Source organism: Erythrolamprus reginae, chromosome Z, assembly GCF_031021105.1.
Source record: "Erythrolamprus reginae isolate rEryReg1 chromosome Z, rEryReg1.hap1, whole genome shotgun sequence".
Classification (NCBI taxonomy): domain Eukaryota; kingdom Metazoa; phylum Chordata; class Lepidosauria; order Squamata; family Dipsadidae; genus Erythrolamprus; species Erythrolamprus reginae.
In genome coordinates this window covers 59628043-59650017 of record NC_091963.1, presented here as the reverse complement: position 1 = coordinate 59650017, position 21975 = coordinate 59628043, and the positions used below count along the sequence as shown (strand labels likewise).

Sequence of the window (21975 nt, the reverse complement as noted above, 5' to 3'; positions counted from 1 at the left end):
ATGTCGACCCATTTTTTCTACCGGATGCCACATCCGGATGCTGCTAAAAAAAAAGAGAAAAATCAAGCAATTAGATTTCTTAGCAAGACTGGACTTCCCCATCCCCAGGCTAACTAGGGGTTAATACCATAGATATGACCCTAACGCACGTAGAAAGAAGTATGGATAGAATTAGAAGTTTTTATTCTATCAATTTCTAGCAATTTGATAGGAAAAGCACCAGGAAGGATAAAGCCAAACAACCTCTATTGAAAACATTGATCTATGCTGGAATGCTTCATCTCCAATAATAATCCCCCCCCCCCTTCGGCTTGTAAAAAAATCCCGGCCAGTCAATGGCGATAATTTCATACCAAAGAATCCTTCCAAAATATCGATTGGTTTTTATTGCCCACGTGATCCAGCATAGGCTTATGACTGGTTACTTTTTGCGGATGCTAGGAAGACCTTTCACGAAGGGGAAATGGGAGGAGGGACAGACGGTTGGTTAAGGAAATAACTCTGAGAGGAGAAAAAAAAAAGTCTGACTCTAAAAGTTCCCGCCTACCGTGACTCCTAAATTGCGTTGTGGACTTTGATTGGGTTAAGAAATGTCAGAATGTAATTTCATGCGAGTGGCTGACAAAGATTGGAGCTGTCGCCATAGGAGTGGTTTGCATCGCCAGGAGTTTCGTTTTCTGTTGAAACGACTCGGTTGTGGGCAAGAACGGTATGCGCGTTTTCATTGCCTTTCTGATTGGGCAGGGGAAACAAGGGGATTTGTTCCGTGCTAGTCGGAAAGGGGGATTGTTTCGCTGATGAAACCGGCATTCCACAGAGTTAATAGTGGCAATGTTCTGTGGAACCGTTCATAAATTACCCATTTTTTAAGATTAGCACAGCAAATACATGATCGGGCTTGTTCAACGTTCTAGAATCTAGACTAATATAGATTGATTTTCGTGATCCAGTTTTATCATAGGCGTGTACTCCAGAGGCCTGCCTTAATTTGAGTAACCCTGTCTGAATAAGCCATATTGTATACAGTGTTTTTAAAGCTGCATTTTAGTTCATAGGTATAAAATTTTCAATACAAGCTAGAAGATTTATTGATTATATTCTAGCTATTCCTGCAACCCCTATCATACTGTACAAGTAGTCGTCGACTTAGGGCCACTTTGAGCCCAGCATTTCTGTTGCAAGTGAGACATTTATCAAATGAATTTTGCCCCATTTCCCGATCTTCTTGCCACAGTTGTTAAGTGAATCATTGCAGTTGATAATTTAGTAACTTGGTTGATAAGTGAATCTGGCTTCTCCATTGATTTTGCTTGTCCAAAGGTTTTAAAAAGTGATCACATGACCTGGGACACAGCAAATGTCATAAGAATGAACCAATTGCCAAGCATTTGAATTTTGATCATGTGACCATGGGGATGCTGCAATGGTCATTAGTATGAAAAACAGTAATTAATCAACTTTTTTCAGTGCCGTTGTAACTTCAATCACTAAATAATTATTATTTATTAGATTTGTATGCGGCCCCTCTCCGAGGACTCGGAGCGGCTCACAACAGAATACAATATCACAAATCCAATACATTAAAAACCCATTATTAAAACTATACAACTCAGACAAACCATACACAATTCTACCATAGCCTTAGCAGAGCCTGGCGACATAGGTGGGTTTTGAGTAGCTTACGAAGGGCAAGGAGGGTGGGGGCAGTTCTAATCTCCGGGGAGAATTGATTCCAGAGGGCCGGGGCCGCCACAGAGAAGGTTCTTCTCCTGGGTCCCGCCAGACGACATTGTTTAGTCGACCTTATCGGACGCTGGGATTCGATAACTCAAGAACTATCTGTACTTGATTGTGTAATTATGTATAGGATTGCATTATAAAATGTTATTCCTTTCAAAATTATAATTCCTATAGTGAAACACTTTTTGTCTTAATGTGTGCATTTTTCTGCATCTAGGAATTTCCTTTTCAAAGTGAATGGTGTTTACGTGGACTAATGATTAACTAATATGGCCTATAGAAGAGAAGGAACTCAAGAACAGTTTCTCTCTTCCATCATTTCAACTATGAAGTCTCATAAGTCTCCAGCATGTGCCAGTCAAGTTCATAGAATATGTATGGTGTCTGATTTTTTTTACCCAAACATGGGTGGAGTGGAAAGCCATATTTACCAGTTGTCACAGTGCCTAATTGAAAGGGGACACAAAGTTATTGTAGTCACCCATGCTTATGATGATCGCAAAGGCATTCGTTACCTCACCAATGGACTAAAAGTCTACTATTTACCATTAAGAGTAATGTACAACCAGTCTACAGCTACTACTCTTTTTCACAGTCTGCCTCTACTAAGGTTCATATTTATTCGAGAAAGAATCACCATTGTCCATGCACATAGTTCATTTTCTTCTATGGCTCATGATGCACTCTTCCATGCTAAGACAATGCAACTACGGACAATTTTTACGGATCATTCACTTTTTGGATTTGCTGATGTCAGTTCGGTGCTTACAAATAAACTCTTGACTGTATCACTGTGTGATACAAACCACATAATATGTGTTTCTTACACAAGCAAAGAGAATACTGTATTAAGAGCAGCACTTAATCCAGAAATAGTTTCTGTCATCCCTAATGCTGTTGATCCTACTGACTTCACTCCAGATGCATCTAAACGTGACAACAAAACAATAACTATTGTTGTGGTTAGCAGGCTTGTATATAGAAAAGGTAATGAGGTTGGAAGGGTAAGATGTATTTAAATGTTTTTTTAATGTGTATGGATCAGAAATTACTGATTTTGCATTTTTAATATAATAAAATATTTGTATGACATGAGTAATTTTTTTAAAGACGAAATAAATAGTGTTATTTTGCATGGTCTTTAAATTTTAAGCAAAGGTCTTAAATTTAAATATAAAAAATTCTGGCAGCATCTTGCTGAATTGTAAATCTGCAGTAATAGTTGTAAAATAATGAAGGCTAAAACTGGTTTGTAATTTATTTATAAATTAGAAATACCGTAAATTTCTAGGACATGGGCATTCTTGTACCAAAACCACAATAAAAAATAGAGGTTTACTTGATTTTTTTCTTTTAAAAGATTTCTTCAGTCAAACATTTCTACAGGTACATTTTTCAAGATTGGTATAATGAGGTTTTGAATGAGTCCCCTATTGTTTTGGGGATTTTAGTTTAGGACCAAGAAAGTAAATCAAGTAATAGACCAAGTTATAAAATTGACTAGATAATTTGTACAATAACTTTCTCAAGCTAATCTTTTCTGCAAGCTTGTGATTGAAAATAATTTGATAATGTATATGGCTGAATGTTCTTCTAGAATGTACTCTCTTGATCTGCCAGTGTTACTTTACAAAAATGGCTAGTGCTAGGTCAGAATCTGAATTAATTGAATATAATAAAAATTAAGAGTAAATTTAATTAAAAATAATGAACAATTCCTTGCTATTGCATTAAAATTGCAGTTTAATGACAATGTTCAGGGGAGCTCTGGACATTGCATATAATTGTGATTACCAACCTATGGTCCGTGAAGGCTTGAAGAAATATTATGATTTAAGTCTTGAGTCTTGGTGATCGGAGGCCATGGTCTAGGGCCACAAATGTTATTTAAAGGGAATCTGGTGAAGAAAAGGTTGAGAAGCACGGGCACATAATATTTCACATTGTGCAGGACTGGGATTGACAACATGATATCATAAATAATTAAAAGATGACCAGTGGCTTCCAAAATTAAAATGATCTCTTGCACAACATGCTTGATGTTAGGGACATTTTAAGTGTTTATATGATAAATGCTTTATTTCTTTTTAAATATAAGGCATAGTGGTAATTTTGCCTTAAAAATTGCCAGCCATTAATCTGGAGCATTAGGGTTTTTATTTAATTATAAATGAAATGAAGTGTGTTATTGAAAATAACATTGATTTTTATAAAAGGAACAGGTTGTATACCATTGAGCTCAGAATTTTGCTCATACCTTATTATAGTTCAGTGGGTCACTATGTTACTTGACTCAGTTTTATGACTTTTATTTACGATAGTTATACAACAAACCATGTCAGTCATTAAGCAAATGATGTGGTTGTTAAGCAAAATCAGCATATCTAATTAACATTTTATTCGGGAAAACAGTTAGAAATTCCCATATTACAAACTCATGGCATCTCTGAGTCTTCAGAGAGGGGCGGCATACAAACCTAATAAATTATTATTATTATTATTATTATTATCATCATCATCATCATCATTATCATCATCATATTGCAACTGGTGATAATTGCAAGCTGGTTGCCAAGCACTGAAAATGCAATCACAACTGCAAGATGTGGTGGTGGTATGAGAATCATAATTTTCAGACCAGTTGTAAGTAACTTTTTCAAAAACCATTCAATATTAATATCATATTGGTTTAGTAAATTATTAAGGCATCTAATACTTTAAACATTATACTTTGCTTATGTAATTCAGAAAGCCAAGTGGTGAAACGATTCATTAAAAAGATTATTGCTTAATAAATCATTTTATATAAAACTGAATAAATATTTTTCTTTTAGGTATTGATTTACTTAGTGGTATAATTCCCGAGCTATGTCAAAAGTATTCAGATTTATATTTCTTAGTTGGAGGAGAAGGACCGAAAAGAATTGTATTAGAAGAAGTAAGGGAACGATATCAACTACATGAGAGGTATGTTTTCTGTATTGCATTTAATAATGTTGTTGTTAGTTGCAAAGTCATGTCCGACCTATTGCGACCCCATGGACAACATTCCTCCAGATCTTCTTGTCCTCTATCATCCAACGGAGTCCATTTAAGGTCACGCCGACTGCTTCAGTGACTCCATCCACCTCATTCTCTGTTGTCCCCTTCTTTTTTGCCTTCTATCTTTCTGAGGTATTTAATAGAGCTAAGTTAATTGAAGATTAGCAGGGAAATGAAGAAAGGAATAGGTGGGTGATTTTACACAATGGATAATATTGTTTTGTTTACCCATGCATATCTATCATATTATTTATTCCATTAAAAAAGTGTAGAAAAGGTATAATTAGTAAGTAAAGAAAACTCTTAAAATATGGGATAGAAAATAAATTATGGCTAAATCTAGTTTACATCAGTTGCATTTACTGTATGACTTTCTGTGACTTCATCCTCACAGAAGTAATAATAATAATAATAATTTATTAGATTTTTATGCCGCCCCTCTCTGAAGACTCAGGGCGGATCACAACAGTAATAAAAAGCAGTATAGCAATAGAACAAATCTAATAATAAAAAGATATATAAAACCCCAACAATTAAAAACCATACAGCACATACATACCAAACATAAAATATAAAAGTCTGTGGGAGATGTCTTAATTCCCCCATGCCTGGCGATATGGGTGGGTCTTGAGTAATTTGTGAAAGGATCATCCTTAAATAGTCTGGCTTTTGTTATACATAAGCTACTTTTTAATTATTTTCTTATGATTATTTAGAACAGTTTATCATGCCATTTTTTTAAGATAATTATAAATTATCTTCATGTTCAGAAGGATATATTACGAATACAGTTAGTCCTTGACTTTCAACTGCATTGAGCCCAAAACCTCTTTTTTTAATAAAATATTTTTATTATTTTTTATAATATAGAACAGACCTGGGCAAGGGACGGCCCATGGGCCGCATCTAGCCTGCCCACTGTCTGTGACTGGCCCGCCTGCTATCTGTGACTGGTCCACGGAGGTGGGGTCCGCTCCAGTATGAGGATGAAAGAACTCATCATGTGCTGGGACTGGGATGAATCATAAGGAAAGCAGGAACCAGAGGAGTCCTGGCAGACACGGTGAGCTCTTTCATCCTCACACTGGAGCGGACCCCGATCTCCTACCAGGAGCATCCAAACACAGAAACCACGCAAACACTCCAGCGCAGTGACTGTGGTGCACTGTGTTGCCATAAAGTAAACAATTAGGGGTCTGTAGAGTGGGTCTGGGTGTTTAGGTCAGGCCAGGGTCTGGGTCTTTAGAGTGGTCAGCGCCAAAAAAATCCCCTAACTGTGAGCAGTACAGGAGTGATACACAGATACCACGTGCTTCCTCCCCTGTCCCCTGCAGCAGCTACTATTGCTCTGAAAAGATAGAATATGTATACTATATACAGCAGCGGTCCCCAAACTACAGCCCGCGGGCCGGATGCGGCCCAATGAGGTCTTTTAACCGGCCCGCGGCAGCTCACGAGATTTTACTGATCAATATAATAAGCTCCCGAATCTCCTGTCTACTCACCGCGGTCGGCTGCTGAGCGAGGAGAAGGTGGAGAGGCAAGGAGGCGGGGAGGAAAGCGGCCCTGCAATTGGCCAATTTATTTCTCGCCTTTAGGGAGAGAAACTGTTGCTGCCCTATGGCAGAGCAGCAACAGTTCCTCTCCCTAAAGGCGAGAAATAAATTGGCCAATTGCAGAGCCGCTTTCCTCCCCGCCTCCTTTCCTCTCCACCTCCTCCTCCGCGGTGAGTGGACGCGAAATTCAGGAAAAGGCGATGGCAATTGAAAAACTGTCCAGGGCTGTGGGAAGGGAAGGGCTGTGTCAGCGGCGAGGTGGCCGCGCCGTCATTGTTCCTTCTAAGCTGCTTGCGCGACCACCTCGCACAGAAACATTTGCCCCTTTGCGCCGCCCCACCACCCGTTCCTGCAAGTAGAGGTCGGGTGTGTTACCAGGAGCTGGAGGCGGCGTGGGGCCGGACACTAGGTGCCGGGGAGGACAAAGGAGTGAACGTAGCTACTGCCTCTCAGCTGCAGAGCCGAACGGGGGCAGAGGCAACAGTGGAGCCCGGCGCTGGGGCCATGCGGGGCCGCTCATCCAGGGGGGCGTGGACTGGCAAGTCGCCCTCCGCTCTCTCTCTTTCTCTCCCTGTTGCCAGCGTGGTATATGAGAGAGAAAGAGAGAGGCAGAGGTCGGGCGCGTTACCGGGAGGTGGAGGCAGCGTGGGGACGCTGGGTGCCGGGGACACCGAGGAGGGGGTGGACGTGGCCTCTCAGTTGCAGAGCCGAACAAGGGCGGAGGCAACGGCGGAGTCCGGCGCTGGGGCCATGCGGGGCCGTTCATCCAGGGGGGCGTGGACTGGCAAGTCGCCCTCCGCTCTCTCTCTTTCTCTCCCTGTTGCCAGCGTGGTATATGAGAGAGAAAGAGAGAGGCAGAGGTCGGGCGCGTTACCGGGAGGTGGAGGCAGCGTGGGGACGCTGGGTGCCGGGGACACCGAGGAGGGGGTGGACGTGGCCTCTCAGTTGCAGAGCCGAACAAGGGCGGAGGCAACGGCAGAGTCCGGCGCTGGGGCCATGCGGGGCCGCTCATCCAGGGGGGCGTGGACTGGCAAGTCGCCCTCCTTTCTCTCTCTCTCTCTTATACCATGCCGGCAACAGGGAGAGAAAGAGAGAGAGCGGAGGGCACCTTGCCGGTCCACGCCCCCCTGGATGAGCGGCTCCGCATGGCCCCAGCGCCGGACTCGGCCGTTGCCTCCGCCCTTGTTCGGCTCTGCAGCTGAGAGGCCACGTCCACCCCCTCCTCGGTGTCCCCAGCACCCAGCGTCCCCACGCCGCCTCCACCTCCCGGTAACGCGCCCGACCTCTGCCTCTCTCTTTCTCTCTCTGTTGCCGGCGTGGTGTATGAGAGAGAAAGAGAGAGAGAGAGAAAAAAGAGGGGAGAGAGAAAGAGAGAAAAAAAGCAAGAGAGAGAGAGAGAGAAAGGGAGAGGAGAGATAGAAAGGGAGAGAGAAAGAGGGAGAGATAGAGAGATACAAAGAGAGATACAAAGAGAGTGAGTGAGAGAATGAGAGATAAGAGAGAGAAAGAAAGAGAGGGACAGAGAGAAAGCAAGAGAGGGACAGAGAGAAAGGGAGAGAGAAAGAAAGAAAGGTAGAGAGAAATAGAGAGAGATACAAAGAGTAAGTGAGTGAGAGAAAGAGAAGAGAGAGAAAGAAAAGAGAAAGAAAGAAATAGAGAAAGGGGGAGAGGGAGAGAAAGAGGGAGAGATAGAGAAGGAGAGAGGAAGAGGAGAGATAGAAAGGGAGGGAGAGACAGAGAGAGGGAGAGAGAAAGAGGGAGAGATATAAAGAGAGTGAGTGAGAGAAAGAGAGAAGAGAAAGCAAGCAAGCAAGAGAGAAATAGAAAGAGAGAAGGACAAAGAGAGAGAGGGGGGGGAGAATAAATATTAAATATTATATTTTTTCCCATTTTGTTTTTTACTTTAAATAAGGTATGTGCAGTGTGCATGGGGATTTGCTCATACATTTTTTTTATAGTCCGGCCCTCCAACAGTCTGAGGGACAGTGAACTGGCCCCCTGTGTAAAAAGTTTGGGGACCCCTGATATACAGTATTGGATAGAACTGAGTTAATTATATTAGTCCGGCCCTCTAAAACCATCCCCATTTCTCATGCGGCCCTATAGCAAAGTTAATTGCCCACCTCTGATATAGAACATCCACATAACACACAACATATAACAATGTGCTCAGTGTTTAAGTGTCCACTACCAGATAAAATTCATACCCCTCCAACAAAATGGGGGCATAGTTTGTATATACCATTTTAACTCAAGAGCAATATATCTATTTACATATTATAAAGTGATTCTAATTTATTCTTTATAGCTTGGTCTCGAATTCTACTGACCACATATCCTCTTACCTTACCCCATCAGTTTCTGCAGATTGGTTTCATTAACCGAATTCATCCTCTTATCCATAATCATAAACTGAATGTAATCTAACATGTACCGATACCAATTTTGTATTGTCCATTTTGTTGCATCCTTCCAACCTAGGACTATTACCACTTGAGCACTTTCTACCACTGCTTCTTTTATTTCTCTAAATTCTCCCATTTCGTTCCTTTTAACTACTACTGCCATTTCCTTTGTAATTGTCCACCATATATTTAACATCCTATTAGTATCCTCTTGCACTTCTTTCTAAAAGTTCTGCACTACCGGACATTCTCAAAACACCCCCTTATCTTGACACCCATGCCAACAAAGTATTCTTAACATTCTGCTAAAAGTATACAAGTTGAGCAGGTATGTGATACCACTTATGTAATATTTTCCTTCTCATTTCCCTAACCCTTGTATTCTTAATTTTCCTTATATTCGCCACTATATTCTTCATCACTTGCACATCTACTTGTAATTCGCTTTGCCACCATTTAGTCAATCCTTGGATCACACACCCATCTGCCTGCACTACCATCCTAGATTACTTGCTTGAGCCTTGGTGCTGTCACTTTTTTCTCTTATTATTTTCTCTAACTCTATCTCCTCCCTTAGTAGTGCTTCTTTGTTCTCCTTTTCATTCAAATATTTGCATATTGCATTTATTTGCAACCATCTTCTCTTACCCAAGCACCATTCTATATGATTTCTACTTACTCTTCCATCTTTCTCATATAACTGTTTTATCTTAGTTATCCCTTTTCCCTTCAACTCTCCTATTGCCTTATTTAGATTTGTTTCATTGTCGCTATTTATTACATATAACAATGACAATTTTGATTTATATAATCCTATTTTCCCCTGCCATTTTTTCCAAATTCCCACAGTCCCTTTCAAGGGATCTATTAATTTATCTAGATTGCTCTTATTCTACCTTATAAAAATTAATTCTCTATTCTTTATCCCATTCATCTCTTTTTCCAATTTCACCCATTTATTTTCGAATAATTGCAGCTCCATTAATCTTCAAATTTGAAGTGCATCTCTATACAGCTCCAAGCAAGGGCTTCATCATCCACCATCTTTTTCATTAGCTATTAACCACTTTTTCCTATAATTAAGTTTTTTATTCCTATCCCTTAACTTGGCTGCTGATAAACCCCCTAATACCTATCATCATTTTTAATGCTCTTATTTTAGCCATTCTCCTTAACCTTTTCTCGTTCCAGGTCCTCGTCTGTTTTAACAGTTTCCTCCATTTCTGTTTATAATTAACCTCCTTCCCTGGATTACTCAATAACCTAATTCCCAAATATTTCATTTTCTTTTGTCCCAACTTCAACCCTGATTACTACTTGATTTTTATCTGCTCTCTCAGACCTATATTTAAACGCATAATCTCAGATTTTTCTATATTGACCGATAACCCTGATTGCTGTTTAAACTGTTTCAGGATAATTTTTATACCTTTAATCATCTCCATCGGGGTCTGGGTCAATATGATTGCGTCATCTGCAAAAAGATTTCATTTCATTTCCAATTCCACTTTATATCCCACCCAAGTATTATCTTGTCTGATTTTATTAACTAATGTCTCTATTGCCATTACAAATAACATTGGGGATAATGGACAGCCCTGCTTAGTGCCATTTTGAATTTTAATACTCTGTGTTCTTTGTCCATTCACTCTTATATATGCTTCATTTCTTTTATACATCTCTTTTATAGTCTCACAGAGTTTATCCCCCATATTTAATTCTTTACATAATTTATATAAATAACTGTGATTAACTTTATCAAAAGCTTTATAGATATCTAATTTCAAAATTCCCAATTTCCTTTTAGTAACAGAACCGTGGTGCATCACATTTATTACATTTCTAATTGATTCACTTATCTTCCTACCCTTTGTAAACCCATATTGATCCTCTTTGATTATTTTCAGTAAAATATTTTCCAAATAGAATAAAAAACAATGCATAAGTACAAACACTAAACCCATGCTTAAAGTAAAACATATATACAATTTTTCTTTTTCTTTTTCTATCAATCATTCAGTGAAAGCTTGTTCTCCGTACTGAAGGAGCGGGTCCAGCAGTCTCATGGGTTGCTCATGTCCAATCCGGTGGAACTGAGCCTAGTATTAAAAAAGCTTGCTGGATCCGCCCCTTCCCCAGAATTCGCTCAGTTCGCATATCCTGCGGTTGTATTGTGATAGCTCGTTCAACATTCTAACACCTTCCCTTCGATCCTTTCCTTCAAAAAGTAGTAAGATTTATTGTCTTTAATTATTTACTTGCACTAATTGCGCCAGCCGTTTAAAAGGAAAAAAAGAAAAAAAGCGGCTAGGCTTTTTTACTTGGGAGAAGTTGCGGTTTCGTTTTCCCCCGGCGGTTTTGCCGGTTACGATTCCTGCGGCCGCTTGTGGATTCTTCTAATCCTTTGGCCTGGAGGTCCTGGTGCAAGTATTTACCTATTGAATTATTGATTATTTATTGTATATAAAAATATTTAAGGGCTAAAAAAAAAATACCTCCTGCGGAGTGAGACGCCTTCTAGTCTCCTGGACTTAGTCGATCGCTTTCCCTTTAAGAAATTTTACGGAGCGATTTTTTTCGGCGCGAAGGCCTTCGCGCCCTTTTTAAATCTAGGCCTCTCGTGTTGGCCTCCTGCCAGCCGCGTAGGCCTCAGTCCACCGCGTGGATCCCGGAGCGGGCCTTGGGGGTCCCAGGCTAAATTCTCCACCGGCTAAGCCTCCAACCAGAGTGCCTTGGTTTACTTAATTGCTAAGTTTAGGGAGGCTGGCCCCGCTGGATTTGGGGGCACGAACTCTGGGTTTGCCCAGATTGTCCTCACGTCTCAGCAGCTTCGAGGCCTCGAAGCAGGATCCATTCCTCTTGGGAAGTCCTTGAAATTCTTCTCCTTATTATTCAGTTATTGGCTCAGCCTTGTCTTCTGTTAATTGTCAGACTATGGCTACCTTTCCCAAGAGAGGCACAACTAAAGGTCCCAGAGAGGCCAGGCCTACAGGCGATGAAATTACTAGTATCCCCCAGGCCTCTTCCTCCTCTTCTCCTGGGGCCCGCCCCTCGACCAAGGTCACCAGGGCCGAGAAGAGAAGGGACCTAGCCCTACAAAAAATCCATGACAAATCAGCAAAACGTTTGAAAGTGCAGGCCCAAGTAATCAGTAGTCAAGACCCACCAGAGGCTTCTAGTCTTCCTCCTTCTGGGGTCCCTGTGTTATCTCTGGATGAGCCAAACCTAGACAGACCCCAACCTAACCTATGGGGCATAGGTCCAGAGGAACCAGATATTATTGAAGATTCCCCCCAGCCAGGATCCTCCCAGGCCTTTAGGGATTCTTCTGCCATTTCTGCTGATATTTCCAACTTACCTCCTGAGTTCCAGTCTATTTTTGCTGTGTTGTCCAAAGCCATTGATGCCAAACTCTCCTCCATCAATGAGCTTCCCTTACCTCTTCCTCCTTCTCGCTCCTCCCGCCCCCTGGGTTCTCCCTCAGCGGTCAGAGCTCCTATTCAGGATGATTCAGATTCCTCCCAGGATGAATATGAGGATATAGAGGATGATGAGGATGCCTTTCAAGGCCTATCAGATGATGAGGAATCCCAAATAAAGGTTCCCCCTCCTATTACTATTTTTCCTTCTCAATTATTCAAATCTCTCCTCCTCAAAGCTAGAATTTCTACGGGATTAGCGGCCCAGGAGAAACAAGCCTCCACTTCCACTGATCCCCCGGAAGAGAATTTACCTTACTTCACAGAGGAACAGGAGGATAACGAGGTAATTCCTATGCCTAAGTTATTTAAAGATGCTTTACTCAAACAGTGGGAATTTCCAGCCTCTGGCCTTAATCCCTCCACCAAGGACAGAAAGTTGTACAAACTTTCCTCTTCCTATGAAGAGCTTCTATCCTTTCCCAAACCGGATGAACCTGTCAAGATTCTTCACTCGGCAGCGGCTGTGCCAGGCGAGGCGGAGGAAGTCCTCCGCCCAGAGGACAAGCGTATTGAGCAAATGCTCAAAAGAGGATTCACCGCTGATTCCTGGGCCACTAAAAGCTCTGCAGCGGCTTCCTTTTTCTCCAGAGCCATGCTGCTGTGGCTTCGCCAACTTCAACAGCATATCCCTCCCGATGACTTGAGAGGTCAACAAGACTTCAACAAGGTCTTTGCAGCTGCCCAGTACGTGGCTGATGCCACCTTGCAATCTACTAGATTTTCTGCTAAGTCTATTGCAGCTTCTACTACGGCAAGAAGACTCCTATGGATTCGCCCTTGGCAAGCGGGAGTTCGCCAAAAGTGGCAGTTATCCCAGGGTCCCTTAAAGCGCGACCTTCTCTTCGGTGATCTTCTGGATCCACTCCTCACGGAAACCACGGACAAGAAGAAAGTTTTGGGTCCAACCACAAAAAAGGCTACCAAAACGCAGTCCTTTCGTCGCCCAGGGCGCCAGCAAGATCAAATGGCTTCCTACCAGAGATCTCCAGGTCAGTATTCCCCCCGCTTTCGTTCCCAAGGTAGGAACTCCAGGGGTAGAGGGTTTCGCTTCCAAAGGGGAGCTTCCTCTAACAGGGCTTCAAAAAAACCTAGATGGTAATCCTATCTCTATTCCCATAGGGGGTCGCCTAGCTCATTTCGCCTCTAATTGGCGTCTCACCTCCAAGGACCCTTGGGTCATTGACACTGTTCAATCAGGCCTTCTTTTAGAATTTATTTCTCCTCCCCCTAAACGTTTTATTTCCTGCCCTTCTCCCAGGTCTTCCTCAGATTGTAACCGTATGGAGGAGGCCATTTCTCATCTTTTGTCCATCAGAGCCATTCAACCGGTCCCTTCCGGTCAGAAGGGCCTAGGTTTTTACTCCATCCTATTTATGGTTCCAAAGTCCTCCGGAGGTTGGAGAGCTATTTTGGATTTAAAGAAACTAAATTTATTCATCAAATATAGGAAGTTTAAGATGCACTCCTTGTCTTCTATTTTGGCCGCCATTCACTCGGGAGATTTCATGGTCTCCTTAGACCTCACTGAGGCCTACCTTCACATTCCTATAGCCAAATGCCACAGAAAATTTTTACGTTTTTCTTTTCAAGGCAGGCATTTCCAGTATAGGGCGATGCCATTTGGCCTTTCCTCGGCCCCTCGGGTCTTTACAAAGCTCTTGGGGTCTCTGGCGGCCTACATCAGGGCGTTCCCCATCCACATTCTATGTTATCTTGATGATATTTTGATTCATGGGAACTCCCTAGAGAAAGTGAAAACAGACCTTTCTGTCACCATGTCAGTCCTTCAGGACCATGGATTTTCCATCAACTTTGATAAAAGCCATCTCCAACCCTCCACATCCATTTCTCACCTGGGATCCATTATTGATTCAGAATCCTCCCAGGTCTTTCTCTCTCCCGAGAGAAAACTCAGTATAGTGGAGTTAATTTCTAGCATTTTATCTCACTCTTCAGTTCCCATAGTCACTCTATCTTCCCTTTTGGGGAAGATGGTGTCATGCATAGGCATCATTCCCTGGGCTCGCCTTCATGCTAGGGAACTCCAGTGGCTTCTGTTACCTTTTCAGAGATCAGGGCACAGCAACTCAAATCGACGCATTGTCATCCCACTGAGTGTTCGCAGATCCTTCAAGTGGTGGAAGTCTCCGGCCATGGACAGAGGATCCCCGTTCAGGTGCCCGGATCAATTTGTCATCACCACAGATGCCAGTCTATCGGGATGGGGCGCCCACGCCCAGGGGATGATAGCCCAGGGCACGTGGTCCCCGGAGGAAGCTTCCAGGCCAATCAATTGGCTAGAGTTAAGAGCCGTTTCCCTGGCTCTGAAGCATTTCTTTCCTCGCATTCCCAACCGGCACGTTCTCATTCTCACCGACAACATTGCCACGAAAAGCCACATTTGCAGACAGGGGGGCACGAGATCCAAGGCTCTCATGAGGGAGGCCCTCAAGCTGGGCCTTTGGGCGGAAAAACATCTCCAGTCGCTCCTGGCCGATCACATCTCGGGGAGTCTCAACGTCCAGGCGGATTGGCTATCCCGGGCAACGATAGACCCAGGAGAGTGGAACCTCCATCAAGACCTGTTCCATCAAATCACCCTCAGATTCGGCCTACCAATTCTGGATCTCTTCGCGACCAATGCGAACGCCCAACTCCCTCGCTTCTATTCCAGATTTCCATCCCCGGGAGCGGAAGCAATCAATGCCCTTCGGAGTCCATGGCCTCCAGGCCTACTCTACGCATTTCCTCCAATTCCAATCCTCCCGGACGTGATTCACAAGGTCCTCACCGAGAGGGCCCGAGTAATCCTAATCGCCCCTCACTGGCCCCGCCGGCCCTGGTTCGCGGATCTCCAACAGCTGTCCGTCCAGGACCCTTGGCGACTCCCCGTTTCGGGGGATATGCTGCGGCAGGGGGCCTCCTTCCATCCAGACCCGGAGTGGTTCCACCTCACCGCCTGGCTGTTATCAGGAGAGATTTAGAACTGCGTGGTCATGACCCCGATTCAGTGGAGGTCATTTTAAAGGCCAGAAGGGGTTCGACCAATCGAATCTACGACCACACGTGGTCCAAGTTTCACCAGTGGTGTCTACAGGAAGGTCTCTCCCCTCTGTGCATCCCCATACACAGAATCATTTCCTTCCTTATGCAAGGCTTCCATAAAGGACTTTCCACCAGCACCCTCCGGCGTCATCTGGCAGCCATTTCATCTGTCCTAGGAGGTCCCCGCAGACAGCCTCTCCGATCCTTCCCTGAAGTTCAGGAATTCCTCAAGGGCATAGCCAACCTCAGACCTTCCAAGGTCCACAGGTACCCATCATGGGATTTGCCTCGGGTTCTCCATTCCCTCACGCAGGCACCATACGAACCCCTAAAATCGGCGTCCCTCAGGTACCTATCCTTTAAGGTAGCTTTCCTGGTGGCTATTACCTCTGCCCGACGCATTTCGGAGCTGGCTGCCCTCTCAATCAGGCAGGACCTTTGCCAATTCCATCAGGACAAGGTAGTCTTGCGACTGGACCCCACCTTCTTACCCAAGGTCAGTTCCATGTTCCACAGATCTCAGGATATTGTCCTACCTTCCTTCTGCCTCCAACGAGACCATCCTTTGGCAATTAGATGGCACACCCTGGATCTCACCAGAGCGCTGAGAATCTATATCCAACGCACAGGACCCTTTCGGAGGTCAGAAGCACTTTTTGTAGCCTATCATCCCAGAGTCATGGGGGCCAAAGTGTCTTCAACAGTAATAGGCCGTTGGATCAGAGGGACTATATCTAAGGCCTATGAGTCGGCCTCCCTCTCAGTTCCAAGGAACATCACAGCGCATTCCACCAGGAGCGCAGCCACCTCGGCCGCTTGGGCGACTCAAGCCCCGTTGGAGGAGGTCTGCAAAGCAGCCACTTGGGCCTCGCCAAATTCCTTCATCAGGCACTACAAGATTGATTCTTACGCTTCAGCGGATGCTGCCTTCGGCAGAAGGGTACTCCAATCCGTTATCTCACACGATAGCAAGCTAATCCCACCCTAGGGACCATCTATTGGGTATGTCCCATGTGACTGCTGGACCCGCTCCTTCAGTACGGAGAATAGGCGTTGATTGCTTACCTGAACGCCTCTTCTCGTACGGTGAGCGGGTACAGCAGTCACTTCCCGCCCTTGTATGTGTCTTCTTTATCTGTCTATATCTTTCTTCCTCTAACAATGAGAGTTGAACACTACAGAGCTTCACAACTGAGCCTAGTCTATGGATTCGCGAATTCTGGGGAAGGGGCGGATCCAGCAAGCTTTTTTAATACTAGGCTCAGTTCCACCGGATTGGACATGAGCAACCCATGAGACTGCTGTACCCGCTCACCGTACGAGAAGAGGCGTTCAGGTAAGCAATCAACGCCTATTTTCTTCCATTATAAAGAACATTGTATAGAACTTATATAATATCAAAATAAAGAAAAACCTCAAAAAACAACAATCTTTTCCCCACCTTACATTGAAAACTTACATTGCATCATATAAACAATATCAAACTTTATATTGTACCCATCTTAATTCAAACTTTCATTTCTATATTAAATTAATTAATTCAATATCAACTTACCCAATAATTACTAGAGGTTTATATATATATATGTATGTGTGAATATAAAATAGAACAAAAATACTTTTTATGATATATCACATAAACTATAATAGAAAATTCTATATGTTGAAATTCTTATTAATAAATGAATTTGTGTCGTATCATTATATAGTGCTACCACTAATTCTTACCTTGCCATCTGGCTAACAAAATTCAATTCAATTTTCCTTTCTCAACTTTACCCAAGATAACTAAGTACAGTGGTACCTCAAGATACGAACCCCTCGTCTTACGAACAACTCGTGATACAAACCCGGGGTTCAGAAAAATTTTGCCTCTTCTTACGAACTTTTTTCGAGTTACGAACCGGCATTCGGGAGGCTGCTGGGAAGCCCCCCGGCTGTTTTAAAAGGTGACAGCCGGGTGGCGGGGCTTCACAGCAGCCTCCCGAACGCCCGTTCGTAACTCGAAAAATGTTCGTAAGAAGAGGCAACATTTTTCTGAACCCCGGGTTCAGTTCGGGAGGCTGCTGGGAAGCCCCCCAGCCCGGCTGCGACCTTTTAAAACAGCCGCGCGGCTTTCCAGCAGCCTCCGAACGCGGAAGTTCGGGTTTGGCGTTCGGCTTCGGGAAGCTGCTGGGAAGCCGCCCAGCTGTTTTAAAAGGTCACAGCCGGGCTGGGGGACTTCCCAGCAACCTCCCGAACCCCGCACTTTTGCCGAACTTCCGGGTTCAGGGTTCGGGAGGTTGCTGGGAAGCCTCCCAGCCTGGCTGTGACCTTTTAAAACAGCCGCGCGGCTTTCCAGCAGCCTCCGAACGCTGAACGCGGAAGTTCGGGTTTGGCATTCGGCTTCGGGAAGCTGCTGGGAAGCCGCCCGGCTGTTTTAAAAGGTCACAGTCGGGCTGAGGGACTTCCCAGCAACCTCCCGAACCCCGAACTTTTGCCGAACCTCGGGGTTCAGGAGGTTGCTGGGAAGCCTCCCAGCCCGGCTGTCACCTTTTAAAACAGCCGCGCGGTTTTCCAGCAGCCTCCGAACACCGAACGCGGAAGTTCGGGTTTGGCGTTCGGCTTCGGGAAGCTGTTGGGAAGCCACGCGGCTGTTTTAAAACGTGACAGCCGGGCTGGGGGGCTTCCCAGCAACCTCCCGAACCCCGAACCCAGAAGTTCAGCAAAAGTTCGGGGTTCGGGAGGTTGCTGGGGAGCCCCCCAGCCCGGCTGTGACCTTTTAAAACAGCCTGGGGGCTTCTCGGCGGCCTCCCGAACGGCGAACCCGGAAGTTTGGGTTTGGCGTTCGGCGTTCGGGAGGTCGCTGAGAAGCCCCCAGGCTGTTTTAAAAGGTGACAGCCGGGCGGCAGCGTTTTTTTGTGGGGGGTTTTTTTTGGTTGCACGGATTAATTGACTTTACATTGTTTCCTATGGGAAACAATGTTTCGTCTTACGAACCTTTCGTCTTACGAACTTCCCCCTGGAACCAATTAGGTTCGTAAGACGAGGTATGATGGTATAATATTTATGTTTTAATTTTCCATTCAGTCATAAAATTTCCCCCCAAATTTTATAATAATCAGAATCCTGTTTAATATTTCATTTTCAAAGTCAATCTATTCATTTCTGCCCAGTCCATAATTTTCCTCAAAACTTCTCTTTGAGTTGGTACCCTATTTAATTTCCAGTTTTGTGCATACACAATCCTTACAGCCGTAACTATATGTATAATTAAATATGTCTCTTCTTTATCAAAGCTATCTAGTAAAATGCCTAGAAGGTATATCTCTGACTTTAATTCAATAGTCTTATTCAAAATCTTCTATGTTTCAGTTCAAGATCTTTATTATCCTTAAGCTTTAATCTATTTTTCTTGTTCACATATGTTGTAACCAGGCCTCTAAAATAAGCTTTAGATGTGTCCCAAAGTAGGGACGTATGTTCTCTTTTATTTTCTTGGAAGAAAAATGCCATTTCTTTTTTGATAAATAACTCAAAATTCTTTTCTTGAAATATTTTCTCATCTTAATGTCCATATGAATTTTTTCCTTTTGCCTTTCCAACTCATCAGGATAGGATTATGATCTGCCCAAACATTAGCATCAATATCTACTTTTTGAACATTGTTAAACAAATCCAATGTAGTCCATATCATATCAATCCTAGGCCATGAAGCATGCCTTGCCAAGTAGGAGAGTATATTGTTTTTCTTGCAAATGACTTTCTCTCCAAAGATCCACCATACTCCATTCCTCTGTCATCTTGAAAAAGGATTTAGGTAAAATCCTCTTTTTAAATCTATTTTCCTTATTTGTCTTATAGTCCAAATCTGCTTTTGCTATCACATTAAAGTCGCCCATTAAGCAAATACTCTCGTAGTTTAATTCATTAGTTTTCTTATGTAACTTTGAATAAAAAAGTTCTTGATTATCATTTGGGGCATATATTGCTACCAACAGTATTTTTTTATTATTAATTTTTAAATCGACCATCAATATTCTACCTTCTTTGTCTGAATAAATATGATTAGAATCAATTTTCTTCTGTATTTACACAGCGACTCCTCTTTTAGCCTAATCTGCTAATGAAGTATAAAGTTCTCCAAATCAGTGTTTCCCAACCGGTGTGCCGCGGCACACTGGTGTGCCGCGAGACATGGTCAGGTGTGCCGCGAAGAAATAAGCTCAGCTTCTGGTCTCGCAACTTTTTGTGAAGAGCAAAAAGTCGTGAGACTGGAAGCTGAGCTTCCTTCTTTGCGCCTTCCAAATTTTCCAGCAGCTGCAGCGCCCCGCCCGGCTGGAGTTTCCCTGGTGATGGCAGCGGGTGAGCTTTGGGGCTTGGTGGGAGGGCAGCAGCAGCGGGAGGGCGGCGCACAGCGGGAGGGTGATGGCGGCGGCAGCGGGCAGTATGGGGTGGCCAGCTGTGAGCGGAGCTCCGGAATGGAGGCACCGACCGGCGGCGGCTGGACATTTTGCTGTAGCCATGGGGCGACGGCAGGGTGATCAGCTGTGAGGCGGAGCTCCGGAAGGGAGGCACAGACGGCGGCGGCTAAACGTGTTGCTAGACGCCGTACATATCTAGCGCTGGGCGTCCATGCCCAGCGCTAGATATGTGCGGCGTCTAGCAACACGTTTAGCCGCCGCCGTCTGTGCCTCCCTTCCGGAGCTCCGCCTCACAGCTGATCACCCTGCCGTCGCCCCATGGCTACAGCAAAATGTCCAGCCGCCGCCGGTCGGTGCCTCCATTCCGGAGCTCCGCCCAATGCCGCTGCTGAGAGAAAGAGAGAGAAAGAGATAGCAAGAGAGGGAGAGAGAGAAAGAGAGGGAGAGAGGGGGTAGAGAAAGAGGGAAAGAGATAGCAAGAGAGGGAGAGAGAGAAAGAGAGGAAGAGAGGGGGGAGAGAAAGAGAGAGCAAGAGAGGGAGAGAGGGGGAGAGAAAGAGATAGCAAGAGAGGGAGAGAGAGAGAGAAGGAGAGAGGGGGGAGAGAAAGAGAGAGAAAGAGATAGCAAGAGAGGGAGAGAGAGAAAGAGGGAGCGAGGGGGAGAGAAAGAGAGAAAGCAAAAGAGTGATAGCAAGAGAGAGAAAGAGAGAGGGAGAGAGAGAGGGAGAGAAAAAGACAGCAAGAGAGAGAGAGAAAGCAAGAGAGAGAGAGAAAGAGGGGGGAAGGAGGGTGAGGGAAAGACATAGAGGGAGGGAAGGAGGGAGAGAGAAGGAGGGAGAAAAAGAGAGGAAGGAAGGGAGAAACAAAGAGAGATGGAGAGAGAGGGGGAAAGAAAGAGGAAGGAAGGGAGAGAGAGAAAGAGGGAGAGAGAGAGAAATAGAGCGAAAGGGAGGAAGAGAGATATTTTTTTGTCCAAACTTTTTTTAAAACACCCCTCCCCCCCCCAATGTTCCCCAGGATTTTGTAAATGTGAATACTGTGCCGCGGCTCAAAAAAGGTTGGGAAACACTGCTCCAAATGACTTATTTTCAAGGAATTTCTTATGTTAATTTTTAATATGAACTTCCTGGAGGCAGATTATATCCACATTTAATTTTTTAAGTTTGTTAAAAATTCTATTTCTCTTATTTTGTGAATTAAGAGAATTTATTGAAATCCATTTAAGTTCTTCATCCATTTTTAATTGTGTTTATTGTCCTATATTAGGGCTTTTGCCTCTCTTTTGCCGCTCTCGTCATCACCCTTTCTCTTTGTTCTTTACTATCCATCAAAAAACCTGTTCTTTAGTTGTCGTTACTGTTTATTCTTGAGATGGAACCTTTACTCCTCCTGTTGCCTCAGCCAATAAATTTTCTTCACTCAATTCTATTAAACTTTTTTCTCTAGGGCTGGTACTTTTGCAATCGCCATCACTTGTATGTCCTTTGCTCCTTCGTCAGCTTGTCCAAACTTCTGTTGAAAGAAAAGTTCTGTTTTGTTGACTGAATCCAATCTATATCTTTGACCTTGCCATATCAAAAATATGCCTTTTGGAAACAGCCATCTAAATGTATTCCTCTTTGATGAAGTTTGTTTGTCAGAAATTGATATTCTCTTCGTACGTCTCTTACTTTCCTTGGAACCTGCTTTAAAACAGTGATTTCCTTTTCTTTATACTTAATTGTTGTCGTTCTCACTTTTTGCAGAATTTGTGTTCTGTACATCTTTTTAGTGAATCGAACATGTACTTCTCTTGGTAGATTGTGCCTCATGGCATATCTTGTGCTCACTCTGGAAACTTCATCAATATCAATCATATTTTTTTCTTTGTCTTCGTCCATTGTTTCTGCTAGGATATCACTTAACGTGTGTAAATTCTCGCCTTTTTCTTTTGGAATATCCTGGAAGCGCAAATAAAATTTAGCTTTGTCCACTTCCAGGACTATGGAAGTCCTCTCTTGTTTTTTCTCCTCTGTAATCAATTCCTCTATTTTTGTATCGTGAAATTGAATCTTTTCTTCCACTTTTTGTATACATTGTACATTTTTGTTGATAGTTTCCTTCATTTGTTCCATCTCAACGTTGACTAGATTTAAATTTTTAATCACTTGATTCAAATTTTCTTTGACTACAATAAATTCTTGTTTTGCCCTGTCTCTACTCAATTTTACCTTTTCTCTTAAGGCCTGTATTGCATTTTTAATTTCAGCAAACTCCAATTTCTCTGTAATACTTGGTGTCTGTGGTGGTGTACTAACATGAGG

The 21975-nt window shown here is 43.6% G+C and overlaps 1 protein-coding gene across 2 annotated transcripts in view; it reads left to right on the top strand.

Annotated features, from left to right (window-relative positions):
* Window positions 1–470: 470 nt before the first annotated feature.
* Window positions 471–21975, top strand: part of PIGA (phosphatidylinositol glycan anchor biosynthesis class A) — a 79372-nt gene continuing 57867 nt past the window's right edge. For both annotated transcript variants that reach the window (XM_070767126.1, XM_070767127.1), the window contains exons 1-3: window positions 471–709; window positions 1958–2727; window positions 4575–4707. In XM_070767126.1, coding sequence (XP_070623227.1) covers window positions 2010–2727; window positions 4575–4707 — 851 coding nt within the window. In that variant the 5' untranslated portion in view covers window positions 471–709; window positions 1958–2009. The remainder of the gene's footprint in view (window positions 710–1957; window positions 2728–4574; window positions 4708–21975) is intronic.